At 64.8% G+C, this 11,442-nt stretch overlaps 4 protein-coding genes across 4 annotated transcripts; 1 reads left to right on the top strand and 3 right to left on the bottom strand.

The window, feature by feature from the left end:
* Positions 1–1,087: 1,087 nt before the first annotated feature.
* Positions 1,088–2,070, bottom strand: Q8F55_006501 (uncharacterized protein; the record flags this gene model as incomplete). The annotated part of the gene is made up of 6 exons (XM_069354961.1): positions 1,088–1,185; positions 1,219–1,502; positions 1,535–1,650; positions 1,683–1,741; positions 1,795–1,948; positions 1,993–2,070. 6 exons carry the CDS (start codon positions 2,068–2,070, stop codon positions 1,088–1,090), a joined length of 789 nt encoding a protein of 262 aa, XP_069207032.1.
* A 354-nt stretch (positions 2,071–2,424) lies between these two features.
* On the bottom strand, positions 2,425–4,402 carry ILV1 (threonine deaminase; the record flags this gene model as incomplete). Its single annotated transcript, XM_069354960.1, has 4 exons — positions 2,425–3,209; positions 3,249–4,040; positions 4,075–4,343; positions 4,395–4,402. The coding sequence occupies 4 exons, from the start codon at positions 4,400–4,402 to the stop codon at positions 2,425–2,427; spliced, it is 1,854 nt and encodes a 617-aa protein (XP_069207031.1).
* Positions 4,403–4,862: 460 nt separating this feature from the next.
* Q8F55_006499 (uncharacterized protein) lies at positions 4,863–8,491 on the top strand (the record flags this gene model as incomplete). The annotated part of the gene is made up of 4 exons (XM_069354959.1): positions 4,863–5,025; positions 5,090–6,763; positions 6,800–7,792; positions 7,845–8,491. 4 exons carry the CDS (start codon positions 4,863–4,865, stop codon positions 8,489–8,491), a joined length of 3,477 nt encoding a protein of 1,158 aa, XP_069207030.1.
* Positions 8,492–8,752: 261 nt separating this feature from the next.
* On the bottom strand, positions 8,753–9,651 carry SNO1 (Senecionine N-oxygenase; the record flags this gene model as incomplete). The annotated part of the gene is made up of 4 exons (XM_069354958.1): positions 8,753–9,078; positions 9,135–9,381; positions 9,439–9,499; positions 9,533–9,651. The coding sequence occupies 4 exons, from the start codon at positions 9,649–9,651 to the stop codon at positions 8,753–8,755; spliced, it is 753 nt and encodes a 250-aa protein (XP_069207029.1).
* Between the last annotated feature and the right edge of the window lie 1,791 nt (positions 9,652–11,442).

Genomic DNA, 11,442 nt, shown 5'->3' with positions numbered 1-11,442 from the left:
GTATTGCGGCGCTGTCAACAAGGTGGCCGTGGCGTGTCGTGTGGTTGTGGTGGTTGTGGTTGCAGCAGTTGCAGTTGTGGTTGTCGTGATCCAAGTCAGTGGTGCACAAGGTACGCCTCGGGGCAATAGTTTGAACGCGTCGTCGACGTCTGTCGGTGTGTCGGCGCGGCGCGGCGGGCGGTGGTGGTGGTGGTGCGCGTGGTGCCGTCTGGGCTAGGAGAGGAGGGGGGGAGCGAGATGCGAGGGAGATAGAGTTGCGTGATGCTCTTGTTGCTGCTCGCGTCGGGCGGCGAGACGGAGGAAGGAAACGCAAACGACGAGAGAGAGTACGTACGCACAGACGCCGGTCCGTGTGGTTTGTGTGCGTCTCTGGGCATTGTTGTGTGTTTGGCTGTATTAGCCTAGCGGGACTATTTTTTCAAACTTGTATTGTGCCTGATGCCGGGTCCTAAAGGGTTTATTACGGGTCGGTCCCTTGCCTTAGTGCAAAACGGCGCGAGGTGAGCAAAGCACAACAAGGACGCGGCGACGGCGCGCGGCGACCAGCACCGAGCGACTGAGACAACGCCGACACTCTGCCCGATCATGAACGCGACTAGAGGGCAATGCGACACCACCCGGATCAGAATCCGACGCGGCGGCCTACCTCCTGGGCCACCACACCATGGCCCTGCTGCCACGACGCAGGAACACTGACCCCAGCGACTTGAAACAGCACGTCCCCTAGCCTCGCGTGCTCGCCAGCTCCTCTGACGGGTCTCGGCGCCCACCGCGCGCAGCGCGTGCAGCAGCGTGTTTGCGCAGGCCGGCGTCAACACAACATCGCGTCAGTGTGCATCTACCCCTGGTGTACCAGGGGCACGCAGACTGTTCTGGACTGCGTCGCGGAGCGCTGCTTGGCTCGCGGCGTTCGTCAGATGCGACGCGGCGGTGCAGCGCGTCGCCGGACACTGTACCACGGGCTCAATGCCACGGGCTGCATCTCTGCGCGTCGTCCAGATGCCGGCGGCGTCCACGACTACCCGAGATCCCTCCGGTCCATCACGACCGACCCGGTCACATCACGCTCCTAGCCGCCACATCACGCCTAGCCGTAGATCTCGGCGTCGAGCCCCGAGCCGCCGCTCCACCCTTCTCCCGGGCCGAACAGCCCCTTCCAGGTCGCCGGCTCGGTGATCTGCGCGTCTGGTCGTCAGCTCTGCCGCAACCAGCACCCACCGATGCCGAGCACGCCGAGGGCCACTCCGGCCAGCGCGTGCGCGTCGCCCCGGTTGTCGCCTTCGACGACCCACGCGCTCACCGCGCCCGAGGGCACGTCGGCGAGCGCGCCGAGGATGCGGCGCGTCAGCCCCGCGCCGGGCAGGAAGGGCGGGTACGTCGCCGTCTCTTTTGGCGTGTGCGCGGCGGCCTCGAGCGTGAGCTTGAGGGCTGGGAGCTGGGCCAGCCTCCCGAGCGCGGGGTGCGCCCCCGGCGAGGGGGGCACGACGGCCTGGTGTGGTGTCCTGCCTGTCAGCGTTGCAGCGCCTGCACCCACAAGAGCTGGGCGTCGTCCTGGTTGGCAGCGTCGAGCGACGTGAGCACGAGCGCGAGCTCGACGCCGTAGTTGTGTGCGAGGGCCGAGATGAGCTCGACGTGCGCGTCCTTCTTCGCCTGGGCGTGAGCGGGGCCAGTGAAGGACTAACCTTGAGCGTCGGCGCGCGCTGGAGGAGCACGAAGATTGGCTGCCCCGCAGCGCCGTACACTGGGGATCAGCCATGCCTCAGGCAGTCAGGCAGTCCACACCGGCGGACTCACGCTCCAGGCCGCCCGTCACGAGCCCGTCCTCGCCCTGCCCGGCGAACGGCGCCGTCGTGTCCCCCGTGCCGAGGAACGCGACGCGCCTCAGCCCGAGCGAGGACACGATGAGGTCGGCGGCCAGCTGGGGCACGTTGCCGAGTGAGACCGAGGGCTGGGTCGCCGTCAGTGGGTGGAGCAAGGAGAGATTACACCCACAATGATGAGCGTCGCGCCCTTGAGCGCGCTGGCGTCGAAGCCAGCGACGGGGTACAGCGGTCCTGTGGCGCCTGGCATGCTTGCGAGTGGGTAGGAGTTGAGTGAGGTCGAGCTGCCCGAGATTGTTATTGAGCGCGGCAATGACGCAGCGATTGCTGACTTTTGGCTCGATGCGCAAGCGTGCCACGTGGTCGTGGCGGCGGCGGCGCAGCGGCTTTGAGCAGCTCACGATCCACGGCTGCCATTGTGTTATCACGGCTGCCAGTATCATGCCGCTTTCGCATGTAGGATATGTCAGATCTTACGGCCCTGGTCGCGTCTCCATCCCCGAGTGCATGCCATGCTCGCCACCTCGCCACCTCGGCTACAAACTATAGATCTACCTTGGACCGCTTGGGCCTCCACCCGGGTCCACTTTTATCACTTCACCGCCTACGCAGTCGGCGTAGCCGCGCCGCTCGCCGCAGCACCAGGGCACATAAAGTACTGGTACGCAATGTTGTCCGTCTCCTCGACCCAGGGGTAGCCGAGCTGCTCGAGGAACTCCTCAAGCGCACTCTCCGAGCCAGGAGGCACCTGGAGACCGACAAGGACCTTGCCGACGTCGGCGCCGTGGTTGCGGTAGTGGAAGAGCGAGATGTTCCAGTCTGGCTTGAGGCTGGTAAGGAAGCGGGCGAGGGCACCAGGGCGCTCGGGGAAGGCAAAGCGGAACACTCTCTCGTGCTCGACGTTGGCGCGGCCGCCGACCAGATGCCTCACATGCGACTTGGCAAACTCGTTGTCGGTGAGGTCGCGCGCCTCGATGCCCATGCCGCCGAGGTCCGAGATGATGGCGTCGACCTCCTTCTGGCGCTCGTTGGGCGACGGGCCCGACGCCGACGACGACGACGCCTTGAGGTAGAACGAACAGATGATGTGGCCGCGGAGACCGGGCGAGTAGCGGTACGAGAACTCGGTGACGGCACGCGGGTTGAGGTAGTTGTGCAGCTTGACAAAGGATCCAGGGCGCTCGGGCACCTGGAATGACATGAGCACCTCGCGGCGTTCACCGATATCGGCACGCTCAGCGACGAAGCGCAGACGGCCAAAGTTCATGTTGCCGCCAGAGACGACGGCGATGAACTTCTTGCCGCTGCCCTGCAGGCCGTTGCGCATGATATGCGCCTTGAGGCCCGCGAGCGCGAGCGCGCCCGACGGCTCGGGGACGGAGCGGGTTTCTGGCGGGTCAGCGCGGTCAAAACACACAAGGCACCCACCCTCAAAGACGTCCTTGATACCGGCGCAGATCTCATCGTTGTCGACAATGACGACGCCGTCAATGAGCTCCTTGCACACACGGAAGGGCTCCTCGCCGACGAGACGCACGGCCGTTCCGTCCGCGAAGGGTCCCACCTCGTCGAGGAGCACGCGCTTGCCGGCCTTGAGCGACTGGTCCATGGCGTCGCCGTCGACAGTCTCGACACCAAACACCTGCGTCTCGGGGCCGGTCACGCGCTTCAAGTATGCAGCGATACCGGCGACGAGGCCACCACCGCCGATGGCGGCGAACACGCCGTCCAGGCTGTTGGGGTCGGCGACTTGCCTGCAGATCTCCATCGCGATGGTGCCCTGTCCAGCGACGACGTAGGGGTCGTCATAGGGAGGGATGAAGGTCAGGCCTTCCTCCTTCGCGCGGCGGAGACACTCGGCCTTGGCGCCGTCAAAGTCCTGACCATGGAGCACGGCGTTGCCGCCCAGCCTGCGGACGTTGTTCACCTTGATGCTCGGGGTGGCCAATGGCATGACAACAGTCGCCTCGATGCCGAGAGCCTTGCCGGACAGCGCGACACCCTGCGCGTGGTTGCCAGCGCTGCACGTGATGACACCCTTCTTCTTCTCCTCCTCGGTCAAGCTGGCCATCATGTTGTAAGCGCCACGGATCTTGAAAGAGAAGACGGGCTGGAGGTCCTCGCGCTTGAGCCAGATCTCACACCCGAGGCGCTTGGACAGGTTGGCCGCGTAGGTGAGGGGCGTCTCGCTGAGGTTGAGCGGGGCCGAGTACACCTTGGCTGGGGGTTAGTGCTGGTCAAGCGCGTCACTTACAGGTGAGGATCATGCGGAGGTAGTCGGGCACATCCTGGCCGTTGGGCCCCTTCTCGAGGTATTGCTTGGGCAGCTTGGCGTAGAGGTGGTCCGGGACGCTCTCGTCTTCTGTTCCGTCCTGGGCATGCTTGGATGACGAGGGAGGGAACGGGGCCGACGAGGCGTACTCGATAGTCGAGGTCTGGTTGGGGGGCGACTTTGCCAATGGAGCGAGGTCGTTGTTGGGGCTCGCGAGGAGGTTATTCCTCGTAGGGACGGGTACTGGGTTGCTGGGCGGGTTAGTACGGCCAGTGGGTCGTAATCCTGGTAGACAAACTCACGAGCTCATTGTGGTGTTTGTGGAGTGTACAAGAGAGAGCTGCTCTCTTGATCTTTATCGGGATGGGATGGTCGTCTGCACAGTGGTCGCGCCCAACTCGTTACCGAGTCGAATCTCGCCCGATTCAAAAGTCGGGCCGGGAACTGGCAATCAGCCCAGGCAGGCAGCGTTCCGCGTGCTAAACTAGGAGGAGCTGATAAACTCAAAAACGTGCTTAATTACAATGTTACGTAAATGCTACTCGGTGACCGATTTCGAGCCTGCGCGGCGAGGCGTGTAGCGTCGTCACTTCGGCGACGCATCCAGCCAAGTAGGCGGACAGTCGGTGGGTGGTGTCGATGGGTACTAGCAAGTCTCACCCATCTCCGTCTTGCTACTCTTAAAGATCCAGGTGCTACTGCAACAACCCCATCAACTCTTGACTCTTCCCCACCACCCCCCACCACCGTCGTCCCCCCCGTCGCTCGCAATGTCGGCGCAGCACAGCCCAAAGGCTGCTCACTACCGCGCAAGTCTCGGCGCGGCACTCGTCAGAGGAGCCTGGGCAGATGCCAACCCGGGCACCGAACCAAACGGCAACCCGCTGTCCTGGGCCGAGCTCATTCGCAAGTGGGCAAAGCATACCGCTGGAAGTGAGTAGTCGCAGACCCATACCCGGACATGGCGAGCGCGAGGCTGATAATCGCCCCCCACCAGATCCAAACGTCGTCCACGCCATTAGGAACGTGTCGCTCCTCGAACTGTCGTCGGCTCATCACGTCGCCGTTCCCTCCCCCGCACATCTCGCTTCCTCGGCCTCGTCGGGCGATGGCCTCGAGACGGTCGGGTCCGGATCCGCCTCGTCGTACATCCATGTTTCGCACCCCTCGCACGCTCCAGGCGGCCGATCGTCCTTTGAGACCGCCCCAGCCCCAATAGCATCTACTGCTTCGGCGTCAGCGACGGCGACTCCCGGCTCGATAGGTGGTGCCGTCTCGCGTTCGCGTGGGGCTGCCCATGACGGCGAGGACGGGACCAGCGCCGGCGCCTGGGCTGTGGGCGCCTCTTGGGGGCGCGCCCTCGACTCATCAAAGGGCGAGGAGGTCCGCGAGAGCCTTCGCGCCCTCCAGTCGGCGACGCTCAGCCGCGACGAGTCCATCTCGTCGGCCCTGGCCATTGCGTACCAGCACCACGCCCTCGGCGAGTTTGACCTGGCGCTGGCGGCGTACGAGCGCTTCGACTGGTCGTCAGATCCTCTCGTCGGCGTGGTGCCCGGAGACGCGGCCGTGACTGAGCGTATCCGTGCAAGGACGCTCCAGGGTATGGCATACGAACTAGGCTCTCGACCAGACGCTGCCAGTGCTCTGGAGGCCTACCTCGCTGCAGCTGCGCTCATCGACAAGCTGTCGGCTTCGCCACTGGCGTACCCTTCCTACCTCGCCCCAGCAAACACGGCGAGATCGACAACTGCGCCCTTTGAGAGTCAGCGCGAAGTCTTGAGACACGTCTCGACGGCGCTCGCTCGCGCGACTGTCATCACGGGGCGAGGCACCGATTCAGCTTCGACACTTCGCATCCTGCGCACATACAACGCCCTGGCCTCCAACTGGGCGCCGTCGTTCCGTGTCAACCAGCGCCAACGTATGCTCTCGCTCTACCTTTCCGCGCTGCAATCGTCGTATCCTGTCACCGGTGCACCTCCAGTGGAGCGCTACCTTTTGAACGGTGGGGCACCATCACGTCAGCCACGCGCAACCTGGCGGGCAGAGGTCGCCGACGCCTTGGCGGCCGGCCAGAAATCCTTGTCGGATTCGACCACGTTCCCACGCGCGGGCGAGATCAACTACCCCGTCGTCTCGTTTGCCAACCAGGCTGCAGCGTACGCTACGATCTCGCCTCCGCTCACTCGAGAAGTCATCAACTCGCTGTGGTGGGCAACGACTGTCACCTTCCAGTCGCAAGCGATCTTGCGACACCTCACGCGTCTTCAGGTCGCGGCGGGAGATGCCAAGGACGCGCGGAGGACGTTTGAGCTCTACGTCAGCCTTGTCCTCAAGGCGCGTCAGGCGCGATACCCCGAGTCTGCGCTCGAGCTCGCCTTGAACCCTGACGACGCGGCCGCAGAGGAGGTTTCGAAGAATGGACTTGAGCGTGACTCGGACACGGAACCAGAGGAACACGTCCACGGAGATCTCGATTCCGACTCTGACTTTGTGTCGGCGTTGTTGGTCGGTTCACGACTACTGCTGCTGGAGCTCGACGAGCCGTCCGAGGCCTGGCGCTACATCAGCTTGGCCGGAGACGTTGTCAGAATGCACGACGTCCCACCGAATCTCACTGCAGCGGTGGAGGAGGCCAAGGGCATTATCCGCATGTCCATGGCTACCAATGGTGGGTTGAGTCTCCCCGAGTTTGTCTAACATGCAGTTGCCACGCGCAAGCAGCGCCCGCTGTTCCAGGTGCAGGCGCTGAGCCACCTTCGTGCTGCTGTCACTCTTGACCCTTCGTCGTCGAGCGCATTCTTCCACCTTGCGTATGGCCATGCCATTGCTCGCGAGATTGCACCAGCTACCGAGGCCATTAGGACCGCGCTCGAGCTCGACCCTCACAACGTTCGCGGCTGGCACCTTCTTACGCTGCTTCTCACAGCAGCCAACAATTGGAAGGGGGCGGAAAAGGCTGGCGAGACAGGCGTGGCACTATGGGAATCGGACGACACGACGGATGAGCTGGATTCGGATTCGGAAGCCAACAACCCACGACCTCTTCTCCTCTCCTCTGGGGAGAACTCTGTCCCTTCCTCGCCACCAGCGGTACGAGTGGACAAGGCGCAGAGGCTGGAAGCGGTTATTCAACTCCGCATGACGCTGAACGTGATCGCCGAGAAGCTCTATGGCCCAGATGTGGCCCTGGAGCGCCAGACCCAGCTGTTCAGCTTCTTCTCTCAGCGTTCCGAGGCTGAGCGTTCTGGCAACACCACTCGCAAACGATCAGACACGTTCTCAACAAGAGTGACCGACAGACCTGCCTCTGGCCGGGCAAGCGATGGCAGCATCGCGCCGTACGACCTTGGAGGAAGCTACGTGTTCACGCCAATCACGGACGTGCAGGTGTCGCCCCCTTCGCCCACGCAATCTGTGTCCAAGGCCACATCGACTGCCAGTGGTGTCGCCAGCACCACGGGTACTGTCACTGGACCAGGTACCTCGACGACCTCGACTGCTCGCAAGCCGAACGCCTACTCTGAGCTCTCGGCGGATGACGGCAAGAGGCTGGGGCCGCGGCGTGCGATGCTCTCGCACAGGAAAAGTCTTCTCAACAAGCACCTGCACGTGCCTTCGGTTGTTCGAAGTGGTAACGGTCGTTCGGATGGCCGTTCGGACGGTCGTTCGGAGACTTTACGCACTGCGAGTACGCAAAGTGAGTAACCGGCCTTTACGGCCTTAGTTGGTGACTGTGGCTGACATTCCAGGCCTGCCACTGCAGTCCCAGCACCGTGCACGCACGCCATCGGCGTCGACGGTCGCTCTGTCGATCGCGCCGACGGCGGTCCACTCGCACTTCCGCGGTGCACGCTCGATTGCTCCTCCACCTCCGCCACCAGCCAAGAACGCTGCGCCACGTTCGCCCACCGAGGCCAAGATTCTCTCCGACTTGTGGCTCATGTCTGCGGCATCGTTCCGCCGTGCTGGCAAGCCCGAGCAGGCATTGGTTGCGATTGAAGAGGCCGAGACGATTGCGCCGGACAACCCGGCGGTGTGGGTGCAGCTGGGCATGTTCCACCAGGCGTGCGGCCACGTCGACCAGGATGGCAAGCCGTCGCAGGCGCTTGCAGCGTTCACCAAGTCGCTGCTGCTGCGGCCCGATCACCCGCCGGCGGTGGTGCTGCTGGCGCGGCTGTACCTCGGGCAGGGAGACGTCGACCTTGCGCACTCGCTGCTGTCGCAGCTGACGCAAGACCGGGGATGGGACGTGGCCGAGGCGTGGTACACGCTGGGCACGGTGTGCGAAAAGCAGGGGCGCGCGTCGGCGTCGAGGGAGAGCTTGTTGTATGCGCTCGAGCTCGAGAGGTCGCGCACGTGTCGGGCCCTGCCTGACGCGCTGCCTGCGTGGGTTTAGTGGGCCGAGGGTTGGGGACGTGAGTTGAGTAGTGCTGCGGGGATCTAGTCGTGTCTTGGGAAAGAAAGAGTTTCTTGTCTGGCGTGGCGCGCGGCGGCGACACCAGTACATTGATGATGCTGTAGTTTACATATTTCCATCATACCTACGCAGGGTCTATGCATTGGTCTAGAATCGTGGGGGAGGGGGGGCAGGGGTGGAGCAGGAGGCGGAGTAGATGGTCCCAAGATGAGTCGGTCGTGGCCAAGGCAGAGCCACGCCCTATCGCCCAAGCACACACTTCTCAATCCAGAACTGGTGCACACGCGCGTCGCCGCTCAGCTCGGGGTGGAACGACGTGACGAGCTTGCGGCCCTGGCGGAGCATGACGTGGGGCGTGGCCGCGGCGTCGGGCGGGCCGAGCGCGCTGTCGGCGGGCGGGGGGGCGGGCACGCGCTCGGCGGGCAGCGAGGCGACGACCTCGGTCTCGGCGTCGGACGGCACGAGGCTGTGGACCGCCGGCGCGCGGATGAAGATTGCGTTGAAGGGCCGCGTGGGGTCGGCGAGGGCGGGAATCTCGATGGGCTGCTCGAACGACTCGAGCTGGCCTGGTGGGCGGGCGGCGGCGTCAGCGGGCCTGCCTCGCTCCGTTCTGGCTACTCACCGCCGTAGAGGTTCCTCCACACCCTCAACCCCCGCATACCCCCCCACGCCGCGCCATCCCCCTTGCGCTTGCCGCCGCCGACGCCGTCCGCGTCCGCCATGAGGATCATGCCCGCGCACGTGCCGTACACTGGCCGGGCGGGGTCCGACACGAACGCCTGGAGGAGGGGCAGGAGGCCGGCCGTGCGCGCCGCGACGCGCGTGATGGCCGTCGACTCGCCGCCGGGGATGACGAGGGCGTGGCAGGCCTGCGAGCGGCGTCAGCCGCGAGCCGCACACAAGGGACGCCAACGCCGTTCACTCACCGCCAGCTCTTCCGGCGTGCGCACCGCCACGGCCGACACGCTGTGCCCCTTTACGCGGACGCTGGGGCGTTAGCTCGCCCAAGCGGGGCCGCACCTCTCGAGATAGTGCATGTGCTCGGCGAAGGCGCCCTGGAGCGCCAGCACGCCGACGACGAGGCGCTCGGGCAGGCTGGCGACCGGCGTGTCGGCCGCAAGGGGGGTGTCGAGGGTCATCGGGGGGTTGCTTTGGGGAGGGAGGGGGGGGGGGGGCGAGGAGGAGTGGGGAGGAGAGAAAGAGATGCGTTGTTGCTCTCGACTCGCGATTAGATTGTGTTGGAAATTCAGAGCGCACGTAGCCGGCGCCAGCGCCACTGTGCCAAGCGGTCATGGGCCGACAACTGCGAGGCGAGGTCGGACGACGCGGCGCGCGCTTGGAGCAAGCAAGCGACGCGGAAATGTCCTCCAGAGATCTGGGGCGCGGGAGTATAGTAGCGTGCGCGACGCGTGCGCGCCACGCGACGACCACGATGCGATCAGCGCTATCATGAGGCACTTTCTTGCCCGACCCCTCACCACATGTCCCTCGCACGTTGCTTCCCTCGTCGACTCCATTCCCCGTCCCTCCCCAGCAGCCCCGCCCAGCCCCGCGCACCACGTTGGTGTTGGTCCCGGTGTCGGGTCAGCGTCGTCGTCGGGGTATGTGCGTGCGCTCGACTCCCCGGACATTACGGCGTGCACAGTGCCGATTGGAGCGCACGAGGGTGCGCAATCGTGGCATGGGAAGTGGGTGACACCCGCGCTGCCCGCTGCCTGTTCCGGATGTCGGAGGGACGGGCTCGTGTCTCCGACACCCCCCCCCCCCCCGCATTGCTACACCCGCGAGACACGCACTCTGCCGATCCCGAGCAACACGTCTATCTATGGCAACTGGCGCTGGACGTGGGAGCCCCGAGTAGGCCGGCGGCGCCGCAGCTAGTGCCGCTGATATCGACGCACGAGGGCGCCAAGTGCAGTCGCAAGCGGCCTTGGCGTACCTTTCTGCTGGCATGCCGGGGGTATGGAACATGCGGGGATGCCGAGACGAGTCACGAGGCCTCGAACCCGCTGGCGCCGTGCTGGCCGATCAGCACATGCAGCGGCACATTGCAGCAGCGCGGTGCCACAGACCGGGACGTGGCGTGGCCGTGGCCGCTGCCCAAGCCTCGAGGTCCAAATATGGAACGGCGTGAATACGGAGGGTGCAGGCTAGTTGGTGGCCGGCGCAGCAGTATGGTCGCCGGGGCCGAGCTGCTCGCGACCACCTGTCGCCTGCTCGTCGCCAGCTGGTCTGCATCCAGTATCCACCGTGGCGGCAGCATGTCATGCTTCATGTCCCGCTGCCGTATGCAGGCGTTCCTGCGAGCGTGTTCTGCCACTGGAACCAGGATGAGGCAGTACCCGTCCAGCCATCTCACGACAGGTCATGTAGCCCGCCGCGTTGGACCCCATTGCATTCATTGCGGCCCTGGGCGAGCCCCTGAGAGTCTGATGTCGGCCCAACCCATGGAACCCGCCCCCGCGGTGGCTGTTGGGTGGGCCCGTTGCCATGATGCCGTGCGACGGGCGGGCATCGACGTGCGACGTGTGCGTGTACATGCTTCGCAGGCCAAATGGGGACCAGATACCATGGCCGTCGTGCTGCGCTCGCTCGCTCGCAGTTTGCTAGCTGCCGGTGCCTCTGGGCCGAATGTGACGGGGGTGTTGATTCTGCTGCGCGTAGTGTTGTGGAATAATTTGACTTTGTTTATTCAGGGCCGGGCGAAATGACCTTGTTGATTGTTGCGGCGGCGCGCCCAGACAATGCGACGACTGGTTTTGGCTGCGTCAGGGTCAGCCTCCCACCCCAATCTCGCGCTTGGTTTTCCTCGCCCGCGCGCCTGGCTTTGGTCCCTTGCAACCAGTCAGCTTTGGGTCCGCAGCCAGCCAGGCAACAATCAACCACACAACGCACGGGCTGGTGCACGCCCCCCCCGGCGATAGCGCCAG

The sequence above is a fragment of the Vanrija albida genome (genome assembly GCF_041260175.1).
Source record: "Vanrija albida strain AlHP1 chromosome Unknown contig_5, whole genome shotgun sequence".
NCBI classification, from domain to species: domain Eukaryota; kingdom Fungi; phylum Basidiomycota; class Tremellomycetes; order Trichosporonales; family Trichosporonaceae; genus Vanrija; species Vanrija albida.
The sequence above is the reverse complement of the archived record's forward strand: the minus strand, read 5'-3'. Positions and strand labels throughout refer to the sequence as shown.